A 25,668-nucleotide genomic window follows, 5' to 3' on the forward strand; every position below is an offset into this window, starting at 1 on the left:
CCTCGATTCAAGTGTACATATAAGAATTCACTTTGATCTGTGTAATACTGTATGTATCTTAAATTAGTTCACACTTTGAATCTCACAAATCATCGTTTTGGTCACATGAGGTCGGCACGGGTTACCATGGTTACGCGTCTCCAACTGGCAAGGAGGCTATCAGGAAGGGAATGTGAAGGAGAATTGCCTTCAAAAACTCTCCAGGCAGCATATTACAGGGAATAATTACAGTAATGTAACATACTCGTAAGACAAGAAAGATCAATAAGAAAGACAAACAGTGTTTCACTAAAAGAAAGATTCAACTGAAGCAGTAAGCCAGTGTAAAGTTTGGGAACTCACCTTCAAAGCTCTTGAAGGACTCGAAGAGCTCAGTGAGAGACTGCGTGGTGAGCTGCTCATGGTACTTGGAAGCCACCTGGACACAGATCTGCAGGTTCTGGCGGATGTTGGCTGACAGCATGGCCCTGAGGCACTCCAGAGAGTCCTCCACCGACAGCGAGCCAAAGAAGTTCACCAGCCACTGGAGGCGGAGGAGGGGATTTTAGTTTAACTCATAGGTCGTACAATATCTACCACGGACTTAATAAAAAGTTCCATAATAGTGATGAACATTTGACAAGAAAGAATAATAGTTTTCATTTAATTTCACTCAGACTACCTCTGGGTTGAGCAGGTGTGTGTGCACCACAGCGCGCTTGATGTCATACAGGTCGGTGTAGTGCTCCAGCGCCCTTTGCAGGAGTCCAGCTTTCTCACACAGCTGGGCGATGTGGGGACGGTCGTAGTTGGTGAACATCTGGTTGCCCAGGATAGCGTCAGCAACCTGCACCCATGACATGAATCAAGAAAGAAAGTTTGAAAAAAATGCATCCCAGCTCTATTAATTGGATTCCTTAAAGTAAAGTACAATATGTGTAGATGTGTGCACCTGTGGAGCATGCATGAGGTTCATCTCCAGCAGGCGAGTCTGCAGTGGTCCTTCTGAGGGTCTGTTGTTCTTCAGAGCGTCCAGGAGGAATGAGGTGCACTGCTGGATCAGGTTGTACTCCATGAATACATCCACAATCTGGACAGACATGGAGACACACAGGACAGCACTCAAGAGAGGAAGAGAGAGACCCTGCTTCTCGAACTGATAAAACCCTGATAAGAATATTACTTGTCAAAACCTTTCTTTGAACAAAATAAAGTACTACTGCCCTGTAGCCATTAGTACACTACGCCTCCATCCTTCTGCACCACTGATAGGATTTAACTTGAGAGATGCAAGAAGACCATATATATACTACTTTAAAGTTGCATAAAAGCCTGTTGTTACCTGCCAGTACAGCACTTTAGGCAACACAGAAAGCTGTGTCAGCAGTTGACATTTGCAGTGCAGTGTCTGCAGTGACGGGAAGCAAAGGAAGAGGTGCATTTCCTTTATACTGTACTACAGGATAGCTGAGGTTCACAGATGTTGTCGTGTCGTGTGACTAAGTCAAATGCTTTGTCCGGTTTCAAGGAAAGTTTGGGGTCGACTTGTTAACCGCAGACTTGGGATGTAAGAAATGTTAATCGTAATTTAGAAAAAGGTTAGTTCTCACCATAACCTCAAAGTCTGCAGGGCACCAGCTGATTTATTAACTCCTACTAAACTCATCTTGGTCAGTTTCAATCAGAGTAAGGCATACATATCTGCCTTTGGAAAGAGACCTATTCCACTCTTTAATGACATGATAAAACAGCAGACAGCCAACTTCATTAGCAAAATCCAAGTTTTCCTGATGGATCACTGGAAGTGCCTCATCCCTTCCTCTGACCTGTGTGATGTCAGCCAGCGGCTCTTCATCCTGGACCAGCATCTGGGCAAACTGCAGGCCTTGTTCTGGGTTGATCCGCATCACATTCCTGAGCAGAAAGATCCAGTCTGGAGTGTAGCCCACCTGGAACAAAAAATGGATATATCTACATTACAATCAAGTTTTAGAGCCATTGTTTAAGTCCATTTCTTTAGGTGACAAAGTGCTCTTATGTTCATTACGCTTCACAGAGACACACATCTTCATTACAGCCTGAAACATTTTTGCATGCTTTATTGAAAATGACATCTTTGAATTAGGCATTAGGGAAGGCTTTCTGTTTGGAAATGTGTCTCATATGGTGTGTCCTCTCTTTTATTGGCCATGCATTTCATCATTTGGAAATTATCAAATCTTTGAAGAGCTCAAATATCATCTCATCCAGACAGACGTACCTTCTTGGCGTACAGGACGATCTTAGGGAACTGGCCAGTCTCCGCGAAGCACTGGATGACTTTGTTGGGGACGTTGGCCCTCAGGTAGACACTGAGAGCTAAGGTGGGATCCACCGCCTTCACCAGGTCACCCAGTTCCTCCGAACACTCCAACTGAAACGTAGGACAACTAACATCAGCACTGGAAGCAATTCAATACAATTTGGAAAACAAGCATATAGTGGTATTCTTTCATTTTTTTTAAATACCTTTATTTATATTTATACCTTTATTTTCTTGACATTTTCTACTCTTTTTTTTACTTTTAATTTCTATTTTAAGTCTATGTTGTGGTTTTCATACTGTATCTGTATAAGTTAAAAGGATGACAAAGGAGAGCATAAAAAAATGGCAAATATGGTATATGTATGGATGATACATTAAAAAACACTTATATATGCTGAATACGAAATTTGTTTCTTGTTTACCATCGAGGCAGCTTAGAACCACCCATATCTACAGTTTCTATGGGCAACTTCACAAATTCCTTACATAACGGATGTTCTCACAAGTTCCAATATAATGGGCGACTCGTAAACAAACTCATGTAAACAACAGGAAGAGCCTCTTCCTGTGACTGGCGGCTGAGATGGAGATCTGCAATACCTTGTCTTCCTTCAGCCACTTCTCCAGAAGCTGCTTTCGTCCCTGCTGGAGGACGGGCCTGCACAGCTCGAGGGACTCAAACTTGTTGAGCTGGCCCTGGTCCAACAGGATACCAAAGTACTGCAGCAAGGGGGAGGTCTGGCCTGGCTGAGTAGGAACGCTCTGGAAGCGGCGGATGGTGTCTGGGGTTCGCAGGATGCCCTGGGAGGGGAAAGGTCAACTGAAGGTGAGAAGAGATCTAAACGACTGAATAAACATGTGGGTAGAATATAATGCAATCCAATACTATAACCCTGCAAAAAACACAACCATGTGGATCTTACAGTATATTACATTTTGTTCAGATTAAGTCAGAGAGCTGTTGACTGGCCCCGTGCTAACAGGATGAGTACCTTTGGTGCATTGGCAGCAACCTTGGCAGCCTCGGAGTAGTTGCCGGCAGCAAACAGGTTGTTGAACTTGCGTGCAAAGAGCTCTTCGCCACCGGCGAGGTTGTTGCGGACAGCTAAGCGGAGAGCCAGATCGGGATTCTGGAGCACGTTAGTGATGTAGGGGATGATGTTTTCCTCTTCCACACAGACTGACAGCACCTGTGTTACAGGGGAAAAAAGAGAAAGTTGCAGTACAGTACACTAGAGAGCAGACAACACTGTAATCGTGCTGCCAGATTTTGTCCTCTTTTAAAGCTCTTTGTATAAATCTGATGGAAAATACTACATTTGCTTGTAGTCAGTTCAGTATCATCTACTAATGCCTTCTGGTGCAAGGTCCTCCGTTTTAAAACTAAACTAAGTAAATCTGCTGTAAGTCAAGGCATGGATCTATCATATATGAAGCATCAAGTCAAATGCACTGCTTCCACAACCCCACCCCCACAATGTTTATCAAGGCTTTGAATTAAAGCTAGGCCGATACAAATGGTTGGCTTTTTTTTTGTAACTCCTCTTAGATACATCTAAACGACACTGACATACACCAACACACTCCTTATTCACACCCTGTGCCAGAAATTAGCAGAGTGGGCAAGCTCAGCTGAACATAACTGTGGGCAATAGCACTAAACTCCATTAAACGCTGTCTGGCCTTGGGTTGTGGCTGCTGAATGCAAATGTATTATTAGTGGGTCAGTGTAACGCACGGCTTTTGTGAGCAGTCTGGCAACAGAGAGAGAAAGGAGAGTGAGTCGAATGAAAAGAGGAGGGTGGAGGGATAGGGGGCGGGGGGGCGAAGGAGAAAGACAGCCAGTGTTGGCCTCTCTACAAACAAGCCCAGCAGGTCAGTGCCCCGGCTTTTAACACGGCTGACTGGAGCTCATTCTTCCTGCCACTAAAAGCAGAGTCACTCGCTCACTCTAATGTGGGTGGACTAATTGGAGGTAGTTGAAATAAAAAAAATGGACAGAAAAGGAGGAGTAAAAATAGGATTCAGTGTTCTACTCAGTACGTAGGTGTGGTCAGGGAGGAGGAGGGTACAGCACCCGAAAGAGATGAAGAGGCTAATATTAAAGTCAGGAATGATAACAAATAGAAACATATGAGTGAAACATGGCAGATTAAATAAATCCTCTGGACAAGCGAGTCAATATTTTAACTTTAGTTAATTTAAAATATGTAATTGTGATTAATCGCTGATTGTCCATAGTTAATTGCGATTAATCACAAATTAATCCATTCAAAATGTACTTTAAAGGGAGATTTGTCGAGTATTTAATACTCTTATCAACATGGGAGAGGGCAAATATGCTTGTTTTATGCAAATGTATGTATAAATGAATTATTGGAAATCAATTAACACAAAACAATGACAAATATTGTCACAGGTACTGCATTTAGCATAACATGCCATTTAAATGCAATGATCAAAGTCTGATGGAAAAAAAGCAACAAACTTGCCAGAACAACTGTTCTCATCAAGAGAGCACCGAGTGTCAGATGACACATGAGATGTCGTATCGAGTGATACACTGGCCCGGACACAAACCCACACACACAGGATAGTAAAACTGCAGGGCAAACATCACAGGTCCCTGACATGCTGATGACGTGGATGAGAAGGTGTGGGTTGTGATTGGATGAGAGGACCAGCACTAAGAGGATTGAGGGCACCAGGCTCTGCCTCACACTTGACATCATGTGCTGATGGGTGGAGGGTCCTTTTTCCCCTTCTTGCTTGTTCACTTCCTCTCACTCCTTTGCCTCCTCTGTCCCTCTCTGGTTTGAGTGCAGCAGTTCTGTACTGCAGCTATCATCATTACATGTCAATGCCAGGCCAGGTCTGACTCATACACACTGCCTGATCGAGTATCAGAGATCCTGATGCCGAGACTCAAACACACAAACAGGCACTGCTAAGTCCATAGCTTCCGATATGAAACTTGCTAACAACTAAAAAGGACCAGTTTAGGCAGTGCGGGAGCAACGACTGGAGAGATGGAAACGTGCAAGTAGATATCAGACACTAAGTCATAAAACTAACTAAAACTTAACTAAAATAAAATAAGATCGAAAAATCAAAACTAAAATCAAATAAAAACTAATTGAAAATTCAAAACTATTATGACCTTGGTCCCTCCAAGACGTCAAGATCTTAGCACCTGACCTGAGAGTGGGGTTGTGGCGGTATGGTTTTTCTCACCGCAGTGACAGGACAGCACACCCCTGTGGTTAACCATCTTGTAGTTCCGTAATATTTTAAGTGTAACCAGAGTGTTTCCCCCCAAGGGGGTTTACTTTTACTGTGTTTGCTTACCATTAGCTTTAACCCAAGAGCTGTAATTCCACAAGTTAACACAAATATTGAACTACAACTTGACTTAAATTTGAAACTGCCATTATATCATCCTGAACTTATTCAGCAGCAGCAGAACATAAACACACAGCAAGCCCTGTGGCATTCTTCATTGTTCTGCTTGTCCAGTCCAACCAGGAAACGAAAATATAAGCCAGCATTAGAGAGATAAAAAAAATCCCTTCATCATCTGGATATCTTTTGTTTTGTTGCTTGTTGACTAAAGACAACAGAAAAGTATGGGGAAAGCATTGTAGTAATGTATTACTTAGTATCAGGTTACCAATATCGTTGGTAACCAACCCACTCGAGTGGAGGCACTGACAGTGGCCTATTATCTCTCAGATCCCTGCCTCTGCGCTCGTGTTTGTGTGCATGTGATGTGCGTACACACACATACGCACTTCACTGCCCCGCCGTACAGCGAGATCTGTCACTGCCTCAGATCAGTTTTCCTCCCTTCACTCAATTATTCATGTGGTGTGTGGCCTGGCTGGAACATTATTCATCAGCTGGCTGGATCCAGTTCTCCTCTCTGGTTCAGCTTTACAAAAGCAGTAAGACACAACCCCTCTACCCTCTCTCTGTGTGAAACCCTACACCTTGGATTATTTATAATGCCTCCTGGCAAAGTCTGAGCTTGCCTGATGATGATAGACAAGGAGTTGTTGTTGTTATTATTACCCCATGCAACAGCTGATGTTGTGCTTGTTTACATTCATTAACCTGTGTCAGATTTGCTGTACATGTGATGGCAGATGACATAAGGGGAAGTAAAAAAAAGCAGTGGTTGTGTTGTGGCTGTGTGTTAGAGGTTAGGAAGAATATTTGGTTTCATCAGCAAAATTCTACTTTGACAATAACAAGACTGAGCAGCCATTAATTTCCTTGAGCACTCTTACCTGTCCCTTCCTGTTGACCCCGATGATGCCTGCGGTGGCCTCATGTGGAGCCGTAACAAAGATGGTCTCTCCACTGATGCGGTTCATGTAGATGCAGGTGCCCGTCTCCAAGTCATACAAGTGAATGTAGCCATATTTGGTAATAAGGAAAACCACATCTTGCTTGGAGCTTATCTGTAAAAACAAACACAGATGAAATATTGTGTCTGTAAATCTGATTATGGTAAAACAAACTTGCATAAACCTACATAGTCAATTTGGACAATTTTATCAGGCTACTGATTTCACTTTGTCTGATCAAGGGCCGTCACTTTTTATTTTGAAATTAGAAAATAAAAACTGAACAATAATGACCTGTTCGAATTCAAAATTTGCAATCCATAAGCACAGATAAATAAGACCATTTGAAGTAATTTGCCATGCGGTCCAGCAGGGGGCATTCTTAAAATTCATCATCAGCTTGACCTACTGACCAGTACAATAAACTGATGAATAAAAAAGGAGGACGACACTAGCAAGCAAAGCCGTGCTGATCGGATAATCACGACACCAGAGGATCTGAGAAGCAGTTTGTGGAACTATTTGGGATTCTACGCTGTAGATGGCAAAAATACCAACAAATACATGGATGTTTGCCGACTTTATAAAAAACAACTGCCTTTGTGAGACAGAGGGTGCGTTATGCTATCTGGCTTGCTGATGAATTCAAACTTGAGTTTTTGAAAAAGTGACAGCCCTAGAGTGATTCAGGCTCCACACCTGCATGGCCACAGGGAAGTCGTTCTGGGCTTCTGGAGGGAAGAACACATCCACTGCTTTCTTTGGAAATGGCTGGTTGCCAGTTGGTGGGGTCCCCACTTCAATGATATGCAACTGTGTCATAGAAAAAAAAAAACATGAGTGAGAAACACAGATTCTGGTTTTTCTACAAGAATGGTAATGACATTAAAATCTGTTTTTCCTATTATGTTATAAACACCAGTCACCTTCCCTCCAGCCTGTCCTCTGACAGCAAAGCAGAACAAAGTCGACTCCTCTGTATTCCCCTCCATCTTGAACTGGGCGAAGCTGGCAGCATGGCCTTCAATGGGCTGAGAAACCTTTCTGTCAACAGAGTACAGCTGCATGGCTCCAACCACCCGATTTTGCTGAAAAAGGCAAAACACACAAATATGTATAAAAACTAGGGCTGTCAATCAAATAAAATATATATATATATATATATATATATATATATATATATATATATATATATATATATATATATATATATCTTGAGGTCAGAGGGCAAGGTACCCCTTTGAAAATGGCCACTCCAGTTTTCGCCAAAATTTAGCGTAGGTTTGAAGTGTTATTTAACATCCTTTGCAAAAAGCTAGTATAACATGGTTGGTGCCAATGGATTCCTTAGGTTTTCCATTTTCATATGATACCAGTATCTTCACTCAAGCTTTAAAACTGAGCCTGCTACAACCTAAAAGTGAGTTGCGATAATGCGTTAAAGAAATTAGTGGCGTTAAAATTAATTTGCGTTAACGCGTTAACTTTGACAGCTTAATAAAATCATAATGTATGAAACTAACTGGCTAACCAGTGCTAAAGCTAGTGTGTATGTATGGCTACTTCTGAATGCATCTACTGCATATTCTCTGTGACGAAGGCATGCTTCAGTCTAAACTTATGTACCTGGGCTGAGATGCCGATGAGCAGGAGCCACTTCTGCTTGGCGTCAGTGCGGTAGTTGATGATCTGGCATCCTGCCAGGCTGGAGTGACGGTCGAAGACTTTCACAGGCTGTGAGTCACCCTCCATGCTCCAGTGGTAGACGGCATTGTCAGTCACAAGCGCAACTGTGTTAAGGGAGATCCACTTCCAGAAGGTAACGTCGTCCGTCATGGTGTGTGCCTTCATCTTGCTCTTCATCTCGATGTTGAAGATCTGAAGGGTTTTAGAGGCTAGGAGGAGGGAGAAAGGGGGGCAGGAACCAGGCCCCGGAAGAATGTTATAGTCCCTGACAACAATGTGTCCACACATACATTCATAGGAAACACCAAATTTCAATAGAGAAGGGAGATTCAAATTTGAAATATTGGTATGTCATGACAAGGAGGTCATCAAGCAATGACGCCATGACTGATAGAAAGGGGATGCCATACATGCTGTAGTCGGAAATTGTGTAGTGAGACAACTGGCATAGAAAAAATAGAACAAGTGACTTAAATTTCGGCCTCCTGAGAGGCTACACATGGAGTCATTGTGTCAATTATGTGCACATCAAGCAAGTATATTTTTTCTTTTCTAAACTATGTTGGTATATTATGAATTGGCATCTGTCTAATGCCAGGTGCATGTAGAATTACAAGTAAATAAATAAGTTACGAGTAAGGAGGAAAGTTTTTTATACCTCTTTCTTAGTCATTATAAATTAAGAATACAGACAAATAAACACAGTATTAAACTAAACTGACCACAGCTCTTTAAAGAGGTTTAATAAATGTACTCCGTATATGTCATGTATTGTCATGTCCGACTACGTGGCCCACCCCATCAAATGAACAGCCTCCATTGAGAGAAACAAAGCAGACAGAGGGTAGAAGCAAGAAACAAACAATTCACAAAAAAGGCAAACACATCTGCGTCTGAGTCAAATATATAACGATGGAATACGACAGAAGTACGACAGATACAGGCACAATTAAGGGCGGGGAGGGTAGACTTTTGGACAAGAGTCGCAGGAAAGGTTTCCCATAATGATTATAGTTGATTGTCTACAATTGAAGTTACGTTTGTCCTGATTACAGATCATAAACTAAATGTTCAAAAAAGGTTCACTCACCTGCATTTTTTGGGTTTATTAGTTAGGGTTAATTTAGTGAGCTAAAGCCTTATTAAGAAGCAGTGTGACTTCCTTGTTTGCTCATTATTTAATACTCGTCAACAAAGTGAGAAAAAAAAGCAAAGACCAATGCGTTAGCACAACTGTCGAGATCAATTTTGCCATCACTAAGCCATGGGATCAGAGTACAGTAAGCGATGTGGCGGATGGATCACTTACAGCAGCAGCCAAATTTCAAAGACCAAGCAGAAGGATTTTTAATTGAATTATGATCAGCTGTTGGGAGGTGTGTGTGCGCATTGTGTCTGTCCTTCAGAAAAGGTTACATGAAAAGGTTAAGGTTCGATACTGTGTCACATGACAAGGGCGGTTGAGAAGAATCTTTATGGTAGACTGTGCAGGGAAGACAGTGGAGGGTAGAAAGAGTGAGGAAGAGTCTACGCTGACCCTACGCTGCATAATTAGTGAGGAAAAGACAGGTCCATACTACAACTTGAGCCAATATGGATCTGAAGCTCTCCATACACTGTTTAGCTACTATAACTATTCCTTTTAACATAGCTGCATTGCTGAAATGTTGCTGTATTTGTAGGACTCATTATTTTCAGGTTTTGTTAAAGATAATATACACAATTGCATTTTCTCCCAACTTTTTCTCTGTCTTTTTTTGTGGGAAGCATTTTCTGAGCTGTCGTTATCACAAGAGGGCCCCATTTACTGCAAGCTGAGGTGATCGGTGTGTTCTTTTTTGCTAAATTAACACAATGACTTTGGCATAAATGTGAAAATATGATCAAGATGAAAGTCGCTTGAACCAATCTGCTTTCTCTAAAAGACGGACAACGAAGAGCCTCGTGTGTTTGCTGTGTAACATTTAACCAGGCAGCATAATGAGCAGAGATTGAACTATTGTAATGCTCATGTCTGCATGTCACATGTTTGTCAGCAATGATCTGTAACTCTATAAAAGTTCAGCACACAATTTATAACTGCACATTGTACCACGTCCTCAGTAGAGAGGGCAGTCGGCAAAGAAAGGTTGTTTTACTAACTGATAAATTCAAAAGGGACGAGGCCAGTTTCACACAAACACACTGATACACTCAACTATCTTAAAGTTCTTTTACCATCAACTCCCCAGCATCAACCCATCAAAGATGCCATTCTACTAGTTACTACCGCCTCATTCCTCATTGTAAAACATTAACACTAACTGATGTTCACTCAGTATGTTTACTTGAAATCAATACAGTCAAGCCTGGGTAGTAGTTTACACAATTATACAAGTCAAATAAGCTGTGGTGGTCATGTCAATGCCCTAATTATCATTTTAAGATATAGTGATATAGTCACTTTACAAGGAAACCTGAAAGACCTCCACTTATTTCATAGCATTAAACTGTGACCACAGGGAGACAGATTAGCCAAAAATCCTAGGACACCAGCTGTTTGGCTCATGAAATGTTGTTTTAATAGTTGGGAAAGGGACAAGGCCAAGAACTGAACACAGAGAGAAGGATGCACAAAGCTGCTGGGCTCTTGGATCAGCTGGACAGTAAGTGCTCCTCAATTCCACTCTTCACACCCTGACAAGCGAGTCTCACAGGTTGTTATTCAAAATCAGTTCTTGACCCAGTTCACTCCTCATCTGGTACTACTTATCATAGAACGATGTCAGCACATTAAGTCTACGCTCTCTGGTAGTTGGAGCAAACTAATCTTCGGTCCTTAGTATAAAGAACGAGTTTGTCAAAAGTTGCTAAATTAATTAATAACAAATATTAAAAACACAGCTGGGAAACAAGTGAAACAACAGGTTTGGGTAATTACCACTTCACACAGATGGAAGAAGACATGGATTTCAAATGAAAATTGAGAAGAAATGTGATTTAAAATGAAATCATTTTTACCCATAGTATTACCACATGTAAAACAGATTCTAATACAAATGATGGAATGCGAGCAAGCTATAAGGCTGTGAAAGCTAAATCCTGTTTACGAAGAAATATTTTTAATGGCCTAGATGTGGAAGAAGGTCCAAAGATTTATTTATTCATTAAATGGGTTCAGATATATGAAAAATATTAAAAGCCAGGACATTAACACACAGGCTTAAAGAGCATCGTACCAAAACCTAAGTTTATAGTGTCCAATGGTACACAATGGTGGATAAAGTAATGCCAGCTGTAATCAATATAGTCTGTATGCTTCATTTGTTTATTGAAGATGGCAATGCTGAATGGGATAATTTCATAAATACTGTCTTGAAAACAGGATTTCACTTCCACAATGAAGTAGTTAAATTTCAACTCACCGTCTGCAAACACATAAGAAAGCAATAAAGAAAAAAAAAGAACATAGAAAAGTCAAAAACAAAAACAAACAAAAAAGTCAAAGCAATCATGAATGCTGGACAAAAAGAATAAAAATATGCTACTTTGGATATTTACAGGACAAATGTTCGGGATAAAAACATACATGTTGGGCAATAAAAACTACTTCACAGTGGAAAACTAAAGTAGCTGAATGTGTATGGACATAAATCAATGACAATAACTTAGAAATACTCTTAATTATTAAATGAATAATGTTGCTATATTGAACAAACATGTCAGAACTGGATGCTGCAGGCCCCTTACAGGGGCTTAGCTAAAATACAACACTGAAATAGTATGATATAGTTCTCTTTCTCTGGTATTTCCTACACTGATTTAGAGAAATGTGGCCTCTGCAATGCCAATACACTGTCTTACCTTTAAGTGCAATGACTTTGCTGGCTGGATTCATGATGGCGCTGTCGGCGGAGATGGGCCTGCGGATAGGGGTATTGGGGTCTGCCATGTCAATGATCACCACCTGAGTCTGCTCGCCCACCTTCTCCCGGATACAGATGAACTTATCCGACTCCATGGTTAGGGTGCTGAAGCCTATGTTGGCCGGATTGATCCCTAAGTTTTGGAGCTAAGAGAAAAGGAAAAAAAGTATAATATTACAGTATAATTATAATTTACAGAAAATCAATGACAATATTGACATCACGTTCTTCCTGCCATCTCCAGGCTGACACTGACAATAAGTACTTCTAATTCGGGCTGTCAATCGATTAAAATAATTAAATCGCGTGACTGTCAATAGTCAATTAATCACACATATTTTATCTGTTCAAAATGTACCTTAAAGGGAGATTTGTCAAGTATTTAATACTCTTATAAACATGGAGGTGGTTAAATATGCTGCTTTATGCAAATATATGTGTATATTCATTATTGGAAATCAATCAACAAGACAAAACATTGTTCAGAAACCCTCCCAGCCACAGGTACTGCATTTAGCATAAATAATATGCTCAAATCATAACATGGCAAACTGCAGCCCAACAGGCAACAACAGCGGTCAGTGTGTCAGTGTGCTGACTTGACTATGACTTGCCCCAAACTGCAAGAGATTATCATAAAGTGGGCATGTCTGTAAAGGGGAGACTCATGGGTACCAATAGATCCCATTTACATTCACATATCTTGAGGTCAGAGGTCAAGGGGACCCCCCATTTCTCCTCTCCAAAATTTAGCATAAGTTTGGAGCATCATTTAGCCTCCTTCACGACAAGCTAGTTCGACATGATTGACTAGTTTCATATGATGCCAGTATCTTCACACTAGCTTTAAAACTGAGCTCGCTTCAACCTAAAAATAGCAGGTTGCATTAATGTGTTAAAGAAATTAGTGGCATTAAAACAAACTTGCATTATTATTGCGGTATCTTTGACAGCCCTAGTTCTAATTCATTTTAATTTCCCTGTAAACCAGTGCAGTATTTCTCAAGAGATTTTCAGGCAACATGTGGGAGGGAGAAAAGGAATGTACTTGTCAGACAGCAGGAAGTGACTTTCAAGTGTTGCAGTGAGTGTCAGGGAGCTCAAGAGCCCCAGTTTCTTTATTAACATTGTATAACATATGATTTTTAACAGTCAAATTAATTAAAATGCCTGGTGCTGACCAAACAACAGGTGTCCAATAAGAAGCCATTGACTCTCTGGTCAGCTGCTTCGCACTACCACAGCCAGCCGATGAGGTCACCAAGCCTGACACTGAGCAGCGGTTCTTTGGACACATGGAGCTGTGGCGTGGTCACAATGGTTAGAGAGCTGGGCTGGGTGGAGGGCTAATCCAACGCCAAGTTCTCAAAACAGGGGCCAAAGAGGAAACCATAACCATATTACACAACACTGTAGTCTCACTGCAGTCTGAATACCAGCAGTTGAACAAGGTGTGACTTCTTGCAACTTACTGCATTTGTGATGCAGTTTGTCAAGGCCATGATTAACACAATTTTGCCATAACACCTGTCCTGACAATCACCTGTGATAAAGGACAAACGCTAAACTGAATCAACCAACACAAGTATACCACAGTTCAGCAGTGTGGCCTCAGTTTCTTTGACTTCCCTTGGTGACCCAGCAGAACAAACAATGTGATACAGGACATAAAGTGGTTTAACCCGCATAAATGCAAATGCCCGAGGCTGTGGGTGAAATGCTTTGCAGCACATAACACCAGAAAGCTCTGCAGCCCGGTTTACTGCCAAGGCTGGAAACAGGGCATCCTGCCTACCTCACACAAACCCTGACACAGCACTACCTACTGAGTGCAAGCCAAAACAGCTCTGGGCAGGAGTGTCAAGACTCCTGTACAAGTACAAACCATGTATCATGGTTACAATTCTAAAATGAAACCACTGCGAACCACATTTTAACAATAACATTGAACATTGACGCTGACAAAATGCAATCACTGCACAAACAGAACTTCGGTGCCTCCGTGCTAACAAATTGCAAAAGGCAACGCAGCTGTGAAGTAAAACTGAAGGAAATGAAACTACCAGAAACATGTTATGTTTGCTGTTGCAACTTCCTCTACTTTCACAACCTCAGCAATACACCACAGTTTTACAAATGTTGTATCATTACGTAGAGTGAGCATAATTCCTCAAACTTGAGACGGTGTCTCTCTGTCTTTACAAATGTCTTTTTCTGACATTTCATTTGCCATAACTGACCAGATTCAATTATTTCAACACATTGCCTTTATCAACAACATCCCTTGAACATTTATTTACAAACAAAAGGAATAAATATATATAAATTCAACTAATTACTTACAAATACTAGTATTTACCTCACAATATTTAGCCGCAAGAAAAACATCTTCTGATTGTATTTTTCCCCCATCAAGACTGCAAAAAAACAATAAAAATCTAACAACCCATCTAACTACAGTCTGTGGTATTTAACAGGGAATTCACTACTTATTTAATATATTATTACAGCAACAAAGCAGCATTATGTTGTGTACACTGCACAGCTACAGAGGCAGAAATCTAAACTGTGACAAGACATCTCTTTTACCCATGGTCATGAATAACTGACAACTAAGACCATTAAGCTAATGACATTAGCTGAACAAGTTAAATGTGAAATTTACATAATGACCTGTGTTCTGTATTCTAATGACAAGTATTAATTACTGCTTTAATTTACCAGCCATTGATAATTTGTGGCCACCTAATTTAAATTTTTAAATGTCAAGCTTAGTTTTGTGAGCACAAATTGGATCTCTGCCAAAAAGCCTGCTAGGCTTGCCGAGTGTACATTTCAAGGCTTGCTAATGATAAAATGTGGCTCCACTGTTAACAATTTCAGTCCTAATCAGCAAACAGAAAGCACAGTTCCAAGAATTGCTCAACGAAATGGGAGCACCTTTTATCAATGACAGGACACACACCCTCCTCCCAGCCTGCCCCACCCACATTCTTTCACTGGTGTGTAACCTGGTTCCCCCTCAATGACACAACGATAATTGACTTTACAGAACAAGTGTTACTACCAGCTATTAGGAAAACGGGTCTGTAGCAAGGTTTCACCACAGTGTTTCATTTTTTTTTTTTTATAACTGTGGAGGGTGACATCATACAGTAACGTCATTGGAGCTTTTCATGCCTCTTATCGCTGACATTGTTCAGTATGGAAGCCTTGTTTACTAATGCAACATTTATTCAAACACCAGACAAAAGAAAAGAGCCCTCAGAGAGAAAATACTTTAATATCTAGCGACACTTTATTTTAACAGATCGCTTTATTTAAATGAACTTACTAAAAAGTGTTACAAATGTGTGCTCTTGATTTGAATCCATATCAGAAAATCCCGTGTAGCAGCTATTAGATCTAAAACCGTGTGAATCAACTGTTTGACTTTCTTTAAATCGTCTCTCTAATCTCTGTAAACCAGACTGAGATATGTCTACATATTAAGCAGAAGAGGAGGGTTATCCTCTATCATTACACAATAGTTTTCTAGACAGATTTACGTGCTCTCTCTCTCTCTCACTCTACCATCTGCCATCTATTCTGGGCTCAGCAGGAAGCCCTTTCATTCACAATGAAGAGCATTCGTCAAACAGGAATGAGCGGCATGGCCTAATCACAATTAATATGTTACCTCTGTCCCTTGGACCAAATAACAACAAACAGACAGATGTTGCACTGCTGCAAGACGGACCACACCAAAGTTTGGTCAGTCAGACTGGGTTGCTATAGAAACCTTATGGTAAAACACTGCTGTGGGCTAACGCTGCTGTGACATCAATGAGGAGGAATTTGGGTGAAAGCAGGTCAAACCAGTGGAGCTACAATCAATGTGGAAAAATCATTTAGTCATTTAGTCTAGCCTGCCCTGGCCTTGGTGTTGCTGCTTTTAGCTCAGCTGTTAGCATAAGCTTTTATGGGCAGATGCTAGCCCAAAAACATTTGACTCCGCAGACAGCTAATTAACAATAGTGTCGTGAGAGGAGAGCACAAGGGAGATTGGACAGCAATCTAAGGGAAAAGTGAGAAGGAGTGTGTCATGTATACTCTAATGTGATGATCAACAAGCTAATCTGGTGATTGTGTTCAACGCATGTGGTATAAAGCTGGTTAAAAGAGAAAAAAAGCAGTCGAGAGAACAGAATCAATTTACACAAGGACCTGAAGGCTAATGTTGCAGAGGCTAGGCCAGCGAGCCAGTGCAATGGCAGCAACAAATTGCCAGCAAGAGGCATAGTGATTCACTATTACACTATGCATTACGGTCATTAGTCCCTTGACAAACCATTAACTCAGCCTCTCTGCCTCACTCCGTTTTAATCACTTTCAGAACTGCATCTTCAATGACATGACATTATAGAGGGGCATTTCCCAAATTAGTGACTCTGCAAGGCAATACATTTGACCAGAGAAAGCAAAATTGTCATGCACATAAGTCAAAGAATGTGAGCTTCACTGAAACCTTAACCATCTACAATTTTATCAAGACAGTGTCAGGAAATGAGTGTCCTTTATTGCTCACTATAACTCACTGGATGTTTTACTGCAGTTACACCAATCAGTCAAGTTAACACGATGATCGACTACTGCTCGCAAGAATCATACGGTATGCCACAGCTACTGATAAAGACTGTCCTAGTTTACAAGTTTGTACAACAATATGTTACCAAAGTCACTGCTGAATATGGCAGTGGAAAAAATACCCTTCACATTCTTCTTTGCCAACAGAAAAAGTACAGTGGCCAAGCATGCAAACACTCACAACCCCGCTCTATGTCATCGATGGACTAAGTGTAATAAACCTTCACTCTCAGGGCACAGCAGACGCTCCAAGCATAGGGCAGGACTAAGACTTGGGATTGGTACTCGATACCTTTAAGGTATCGACCAAAACAAACCAGTACCAAGTAGTATCGAAACCTTTCTAGTCAAACGATACCTGCAATCGATCCTTTTTGTGCCCAGATCTAGAAAAAGATGACTGTTTTGCTCGTAGACAATCACCGCGAGTGTTCTTCGCAGCTACAACCCATACAGCCGGAATTGCCTGCCTGCACATGGCACTGAACACAGAGATGTCTGAGCCAACTGCTTGCAGCTAATGGTGCTTACAGCGTAACGGCAACAAGTGCTAACAGAGCTAACGCTTAACGTGTGGGGGGAACCACAGGATGGCCGTCACAGTTTCGCGACAACATGGTCCCGCAACCGTGGATCAGTGGACAGCATTAGCAGTGGTAGCGGCTGTATGAGCGCTGTGCAGTGCAGTGGCGATTAGCTAGCCAGTGGGACATCGAATGAAGTACTCTATTGGTATCAGTACCACATTAAGGGTACTAGTATTGGTACTGGCATCGTAATGTTTTAAACGATACCCAGCCTTAGGCAGTACCCTCTGCTATTAGCTCCATTGACAGTGTAAGCACGTGCACTTTAGAGAAGAACCAGAAACAAATCAGCTCAAGTCCAAGCAAGTCCCATCCTTTCGTCTGGGAAAGAGAACTAATGGGAAAATGAGGTAATGAAAATCCCCATGAAGTTCACATGCTAATTTAAGTGGAGACTAGGGATCATCTTGGCTTACACCAGCAAATATTATTTCACCATGTTTCTTGTTTATGCTGTGACTATGATGCTTGGCTCTGAATCAGATGTCTTTAAAAATGCCACTTTATTAGTACCTGTCCTGATTTATTACAACAATATTCCCTAGTGTCTGAAATAATTCAAGGCAATTGCAACAAAGCAGTTCAACTTAAATGTGAAAACATTATGGCATAGAATTATTTTAACATCTTTGTATTTTTCTTTAGTATGTGGACCCTTGAGAGCTTCACTGCAACTGGTGCATTATCAAGCATACACTTAATATGGGTCCCAAAATCCCAAAACATTTTTATGCAACTCTTGCCCAAAACAAATACATCACGCAGCCCTAGAGAGGATGTTTTCTTGAGCTGATCCATAGCAAACAGTCGTCCAGCTCAGACTCAGACACACAAGCTCTCTTATAAGGAAGCTAAATCAAACTGAGTAAATTCCCATTAAAAGCCATAAAATTGAGCTGATGTTTGCTTCTGAATCTTACAGAGATAAGGAATCAGCCAGCAGATTTGAGCTATTCCTAACAACCCCAAGGGAGTCCCATTTGTTGATTTAACCTGTATGCTCTTCCTTCGAGGGAAAGCAGCCTCTTGCTCAGCAGAAAAAAGCCCTGTGTGTGTCCCGCACATGTAAAGTTCAAGGCAGGGCAGGGAAGGATGTGCCATGTTATGTGCTGAGGCTTGCAGCACTTCATTGCAGTGCTCCACAACAGGAAACCAGGGACCCATTGTCTACCAGGACTGAAACAACAGGCCTGCCCAGTGCTGCCTCCTCCACTCCCATGTGACACTGGTGGGGGGACATGTGACCAGCCCAGGGGTGAGGTGCAAGAGGGCTGCCTTTACTGTTAGATAAAGAGAAGTGGGGGGGAGAAGGAAGGAATGCATGCATTTCTGGAGCTCATCCATCTCCACTCCAGACCAGTTCTGCTGAGGTGGTTTTGGGACTGCAGTTTCCTTTTTTCTCACAAATGCACGCTTTATCTTCCATTTAGACAGTGCTGCAGAATGTCAAGTGTTCAGCATATCTGTATCCTCACCGGCCTGTCACGAGATATCAGCTGGTCACTTACTAGAACAGTTCAAAGTGCAACATGTAAACTTGTAAGATGACATTTAAAGAGCATGGCACCATAAACTAAAGCCCTACCCGCTAGGCAAACAGTATGTAATAGTACAGGTATGTGCCACAAACAAATTTGTGGCACAAAATTTACTATCAAACACCAATGGAAATAAATCTGAATTAAATGCATTTAGTGTCAGTACTACCAAATTTCAAGTCCCATCTTTTCTGAGTATTCAGGGAACTGAATCCTTTCTCAGACCACAAATATCTGAGTTAAACCTAGCCACATTCATCTGAATGAACCTGACAACCAATTACACTTACTTTTTATTTCCCTCGTATCAGCATTCTGCGCAAATTTGCAAATATTATTCACAAAGTTAACTGCTGCGATGTGATACCGTGCCCACTTAAGTTAGGTAGTAACTCCTAATGGATGTTTAATGGAAAGTTAGTGTAATAATTTTAACGTTTGCCTTTGTTTCCTCTTCCAAAGGTTTTGAGAACTCTGGGTTTGTCTACAACCCGTCTGATTCTCTGCTCATGTAGCTAACCCTGGTTGGTGAAGCGTGTGAGTAAAACATTTTCTCAGCTGTTATGAATGAGTCTAAAATATTAGTAGTAAGCATAATATGTTCATACACATTTTTATGTATGATACCACCACTGCTAAGTGTTCTGTGGGAACATGTGAACTGCATGTGATACATTTAACAAAAAGGTTCTTAGTGGGTATTTTGTAGTTGTGTTTAGCAAGGAGAGTTGACTGATGACATGTTTTGCAAACATAACAGATTACTGTGTATACTTACAAAACATCCACATATTCAGAGAAAGTAAATTAACAGTAACATGTCATTATGGACACACATATAAATATGGCGCTGAATAAACACAATATTTGATAAGCTTAGGCTTCTCCCTCCGCAAATAATCAACTGTGCCTATTTGGCACAGGAAAGGAAACCTGGCTTGTCAAACCCTGCTTACTAAATATGCAAGAGAAGCCTTTGTCAACAAAGAATAGGCATCATGTTGTGGTTACATAAACAGGATCAAGAGCCATTTTCAATTATTACAGACAGCCAACTAGGGATGTCCCCATAACGTTTTTTTAGGTAGGGATGTATAACTAGGCCTAGGGATGCACCAATCCAACATTTTCCGTGTCTTTTTCAGGGTATCGGACGATACCGAGCACCACTCCGATACCAGTGTTTAATTAATAAGCTGTATGCCTCACTGCGTACTGAGAAGTAGAAGTGACTGGGATCATTCTTTTATGTGTAAAGCAACATCAGGCTTAACTTAAAAATTGCTTTCCTAACTTTGTAAAACAAAATGTAACAAATACATACATATATAAATTTAGTGAAATGTTATTTATTATTAAAATAATAATAATAAATCGTGCACCAGCTACTTGGCAAAAAAATCTTTAAAATTAACAGGAATTGCAATTCAAGTGTAAACCTTTTTAATTCAGCAGCAAATTGGTCAAAACTTAAACAGGAATTAAAATTCCAGTATTTAATGTATATAGTATATAAACATAGAATTGAATTGAATATATCGGCTCCATTGTAACCGATATCCGATCCAGCTATTTGAGTCAGTATCGGCCCGATATCCGATCCAGTATCGGTGCATCCCTATCAAGGCCCAGTCTTAAATTGATACTGGTTCCGGTCTTCCTGATTGAACCGTTACACTGATATGCTCCTGGGAAGTAGGAGCTGCCATTGATATTTGAACGTCATTCATTCATTTAACATTACAGTTTGCTAGGATAAGTGTATAAGTAGAACACATGACAAACTGATTGCATATACTATGTTGTGTGGGGAAAGATGTGAGGTCTTGAGTTATAGGTATTTTACTTGACACTTGTGCAATTAAAGTTCTTTAACTGGAGTCTGCACTACACTATATAAATGGATGATATATAAAAATGCAAGCTATGCAAGTTGACCGGATGACTGAGGACACACAATTGCAAAGTTTGAGGGAGAGGGAGGGAGGGAGGAAGGAAGAGAGAGAGAGAGAGAGAGCACAGACCAAGGTGAAGGCTTGCTTTTAATCTGTGGTATAGGCAATGCACAGCTGTCTTTATTAGCTGTCTACACTAGGTCCAGAAAATCTAAATCCTGTAGAAAATGCCATGTGTGTAAGCTTCATTTAAAACCAGACCATTTATAAAGTTCTTCTCAAAGTAGCAACAGACTTATGTAACACGTAACGTTTAGACATTGACAACTGAGAATCATAATATCTTGATATGAGAGTTTTATCACAATTTTGATTCTTCTCTGTGGTTATCCACAATCACATACAAGGCTAGACAGCTTCAGGGGGGGTTATGCTACGATAATGTTTAACATGAACTTCTCGGGACAACTTCATACTAGCATCTTAAACTAGCCTATATACAAAATATGAGTTCTTTGAGTTGTTTTGTCTCTTGTTTGCAGGATCGCAATATGGGGGGTAATCAAAATCAGAGTAATCAATCAGGTTCAACTTACAGTGATAAAGCAAACTTGGCTGGTTTAAAAAGCATGCATCTGAACCTGCATTGCTGAGCCTGTAATAGCTATGTGAAAAAATCATGACAGCACCAAAGCAGCCATAAGCTGATCATGTCAGGTTGGTCTCTCCAGGATCCTGTGATCTACTGCACTAATAAGCTAGGATAACTTCCTTCCTGCAACCTGGGTGCTCTCGTGAGGAGCACCCAGCATATTATAGTACCTGATACACTCTGTCCATTAACAGGATTAATGTACAATTTATCCTGATACAGATTTTAGGCCATATCATCCAGCTCTAATATTCTGCATGATCTGCTCAAGCGATGTGTGAAACATGCATGAAACAGCATATGCAGGTTATGCATTAGTGATAGGTGCTGGAGATCCCTTGGGAGTTGATTAGTCACACAAAATGACCTTGTGACGTGCCAATGACACAAATCAGGAAAAGCACACAGCTCATATCACAGGGAACTACAGTGCGGTACAGTAAGTAAATAAAATGCAAGTTATTGTATTAGTATGCAACATTTTTTACATAAAAGTAAAACATATCAACAAGTATGAATGACAAGAAACTACTTGAAGTTCCATGTGACATACACTGGTTCCTTGAATGAAACACAGTGCAGTTAAATTCAAAAGCTACTACCAGTATGATTTAACTACAAAGATGTAGTGTCAGGACATGATTGCAAAAGCTTTTTCACTGGCTGAAGATAAAATATTAGTTCAGTTTGAATTCACAGTACCAATAGTAATTCACCACTTCGGTATTGCTCTCTCTTTTCACTCCCACTACCGCAATCAAGAGGACTTAACAAAGGAGTCAAAAATCATTCCATAATCATTTCATTGTAGCTGTATGCACAAAAGACCTTTGCATAGCTTTGTGAAGCTCAGTCGCCATATAATCTCTTGTGATAGGCCTACATATTAACTCATCAAATGCTGTCACATAAACTAAGATAGCAATAACATTGTGCTGTGCTGCACTGTGACTTTTGGTGATTTGTGGTTTTTAATCTAAACCTATCATTAGTATTATCACAAGATCTGTATCTGTAAGTAGGGTGATAGTTTTGTAGTAACAGGAATAAATCATATGATCAGGAAGCCTGCGTTCAAACATTCACTCTGCTGAGCTGTCACTGAACAAGTCACTGAAAGTCACAATCTAGTCCAACGGTACTGACCCTGACCTCTGACCTCACTTCAGGGACCAGAGTCAAAACACTTATTATTAATAAGTGTTGAAAGTGTGAAATTAAGGAAACGATGAGAACAGCCCTGGATCACAAGTAAATTGTCTATATTTAGCCCAAAGTCATCAGTCTCATAAGCCTGTGAAGCCCAAAGCTGTTTGTTTTCAGACCAGGCTAGAAAACAAATAAAATGAGTGAATAAACAAATGATTTTCTTGAGGCCAAGAGGTAGAGAGAGAGAGAGAGAGAGATCACATTTCTCATCTGAGGCTTGACTGAAACACCAAAAGTCACTATAATTTATTCATTACATCTTGAAAGTCAGCACTCCAGACTGGATCCATAAGCTCGGAGGGACATGGATGTTTCCACTTCCTCAATCTGACCTGAACTGGCAGTTTTATTGGGGGTGTTATAGTAAAGGTGTGGCCATTCAAACCAAAAAGCAAGCTCCATGTAGTACAGGCCTGCACATCAAGGAAACCACCTGTTTTTCTAGTATTACAAAAATGTGTATCTGTATATCTACCATATCAGGGGAGAGTTTGCCTAACAGAAACAGATCAAGAGAAACAAAAGTCATTCTCAGTGAATACTTCAGCCTCAGCCAACTTTGGCAAAGTCATTCAACATGGGTATAGTTGGATAGCTATCAGACAAGCCAACACATCACATGACCATTTCTACAACGTGATTATCCCCCCTGTGGTCGGATAATCATTTTCAAACATATAGAACAAGGCATATTTTACAATACAACACAAATGAGTTAACTGTAAAAGAGTGTAAATATTTTAACTTTTCATTTAGCTGTCACAAACAATCACCCCTTATCACAGCATTCAACATGGGTATAGTTGGATAGCTATCAGACAAGACAACACACCACATGACCATTTCTACAACGTGATTATTCCTCCTTTCAAACATATAGAACAAGGCATATTTTACAATACAACACAAATTTAACTTTTCATTTAGCTGTCACGTTACTATGTCATGATAAGTGGTATACAGAATGCCATCTCAACCATGTCAGTACAGGTAATACGATAATGAATAACTATTAAATGTATAGTCAAACAATCATCCTTATCGCAGCATTGACAGTGCCCATCTGTAGTAACACTATCACTGTGTGTTACTCTGAGTAAACCGATATAACTTATAAGAAAGGGCTGGGATAACACAACATGTCTGATAACGACTTAATAGCAATGTATGTATCCACCTTTTGTTTGTGTATTGCAGCCTTTCGTCATTTATATCACAAACACAAGGGTGGCTAGTTAAAGTGTTTGTCTACAACCTGTCTGATTCTCTGCTTATGTGGATAACCCTGGTTGTTCACCAACCAGGGTTATCCACATAAGCAGAGTGTGAGTAAAACACGTTCTCAGCTGTTATGAATGACAGTCTAAAATAAGAAATGCCATGAAATAGTAGTAGTATACAAAATATGTTTATACACATTTTTATGTATAATACCACCACTGCTAGGTGTTTTGTGGGAACATGTGAACTGTATATTATATATATATATATATGCATATATATATATATATTTATATCAATTTTGGCACAAAATGATCAAAAAATAAATAAATGAATAATATACAGTGCAGGAAGAGGCAAAAAAAAAACACTGGGCTTATCTTAAGCCTCCACTTAGTGACAAGATTAATATAAAGAAATAATATGACTACATTATAGTGAAACATGCACTTTAAACATCTGCCTTTAAACATGCATTATCTGCAACCAGCTTGGACTCTAACCACTGGTGCACTTTACACTGACTTTACACTATACATCCTATATACCACTTTATAGACTGCACATATATACATATGTACATTTATTTATTGCACATACTACATTTATTTATTGACGGACTGCACACACTATGTTCACCCATTCACTCTGTATCTTTTATATCTCTATTATTGTTTCTATAATTTGTGTATACCTTTACCTCTCCTGTGTTTCACTCTGTTGCTGCTTTGACATCTGAATTGATTAATAAAAGGTTCATCTTATCTTATCTTATAACAAACAATCAGGATAAGATATATACTTGGCACAGGAAGGGAAACCTGGCTTGTCAAAAAGGAGAGTTGATCACGAACACAAGGGTGGCTAAGTCAAAGTGTTAGCATAGGAGGCTAGATGCTAACTAAGATAAACGTCATCCACCCTGCCAAGCTATAGCTAGCTAGCATTAGCTCGCTATTAGCTAACTCTTAGCAACTTGGAAAGCCTCTGGAGATAATCTCGTAGTGAATACGACTGAAAGACAAACTTTAGGTAACATCTTAAGCGTTCATTCATCCACATACCTGCAGGTGCTCCTGAAAGCGGATCGGCAGTATCTGAGCCATGGCGGTTCCTCTCGCTCTCTCCTCCGGTTTCTACTAACGCTAACTAGCTTCTTCTTCTTCTCTCTGACTCTAGCCGGACAGCCAGGGGGGTTTCTAGTCTAAAGAACAAATTAATTAAAGTCTAAAGCCTTAAATGTGGTGTCGGTGTGATGTTTTATTCGTCCCTTAAACTGTTTACTGTCGGGCTTCTTCTTCCCCTGGCTAACAAACTGACTGCCACTGACTCCCTGTTAGACCTGCAATGGCGGTGGAGGTTTGGTCTGCAGCAAGGCCTATAGAAGGAGGCTAGAACATGCGTCATAGCTATGGGGGGAAATTGAGCCAATCAGAACGCACCCCCGCAGCTTCAGTTACACTGCGCATGCGCTAAATCCCCTTACACCCAAGACTGATGTCCTAGCCTTCTTTCTATAGTCCTTGTTCTGCAGAGAAAACATCCCGGAAATGGAAGTTGCATTCAATGGCGCGGATGAATACACAGTCACACTTTTTTTTTTTTTTAAAGTGCATAATGTCGAGTATAATTACTATTTCTAGGGTTAATTTTAGAATGTTTTATAAATATTTAATAGTCTATTTGAAATATCAAACAGTGACACATTAAAAAATA

At 40.4% G+C, this 25,668-nt stretch overlaps 1 protein-coding gene across 3 annotated transcripts in view; it reads right to left on the reverse strand.

Moving 5' to 3' along the window:
- Positions 1-25,312, reverse strand: part of cltca (clathrin, heavy chain a (Hc)) — a 38,683-nt gene extending 13,371 nt beyond the window's left edge. Inside the window, exons 1-14 of one of the 3 annotated variants that reach the window (XM_037749746.1) lie at positions 25,017-25,311; positions 12,163-12,370; positions 11,724-11,726; positions 8,260-8,528; positions 7,560-7,721; positions 7,333-7,446; positions 6,574-6,747; positions 3,277-3,474; positions 2,885-3,085; positions 2,240-2,392; positions 1,806-1,928; positions 932-1,069; positions 662-826; positions 343-523 (exon numbers count right to left, since the gene is read on the reverse strand). In XM_037749746.1, coding sequence (XP_037605674.1) covers positions 343-523; positions 662-826; positions 932-1,069; positions 1,806-1,928; positions 2,240-2,392; positions 2,885-3,085; positions 3,277-3,474; positions 6,574-6,747; positions 7,333-7,446; positions 7,560-7,721; positions 8,260-8,528; positions 11,724-11,726; positions 12,163-12,370; positions 25,017-25,058 — 2,131 coding nt within the window. In that variant the 5' untranslated portion in view covers positions 25,059-25,311. Of the gene's footprint in view, positions 1-342; positions 524-661; positions 827-931; positions 1,070-1,805; positions 1,929-2,239; positions 2,393-2,884; positions 3,086-3,276; positions 3,475-6,573; positions 6,748-7,332; positions 7,447-7,559; positions 7,722-8,259; positions 8,529-11,723; positions 11,727-12,162; positions 12,371-25,016 lie in introns of all 3 variants that reach the window. The other 2 variants (XM_037749748.1, XM_037749747.1) reach the window with 2 other exon arrangements.
- Between the last annotated feature and the right edge of the window lie 356 nt (positions 25,313-25,668).

Source organism: Sebastes umbrosus, chromosome 17 (genome assembly GCF_015220745.1).
Source record: "Sebastes umbrosus isolate fSebUmb1 chromosome 17, fSebUmb1.pri, whole genome shotgun sequence".
Lineage (NCBI taxonomy): Eukaryota > Metazoa > Chordata > Actinopteri > Perciformes > Sebastidae > Sebastes > Sebastes umbrosus.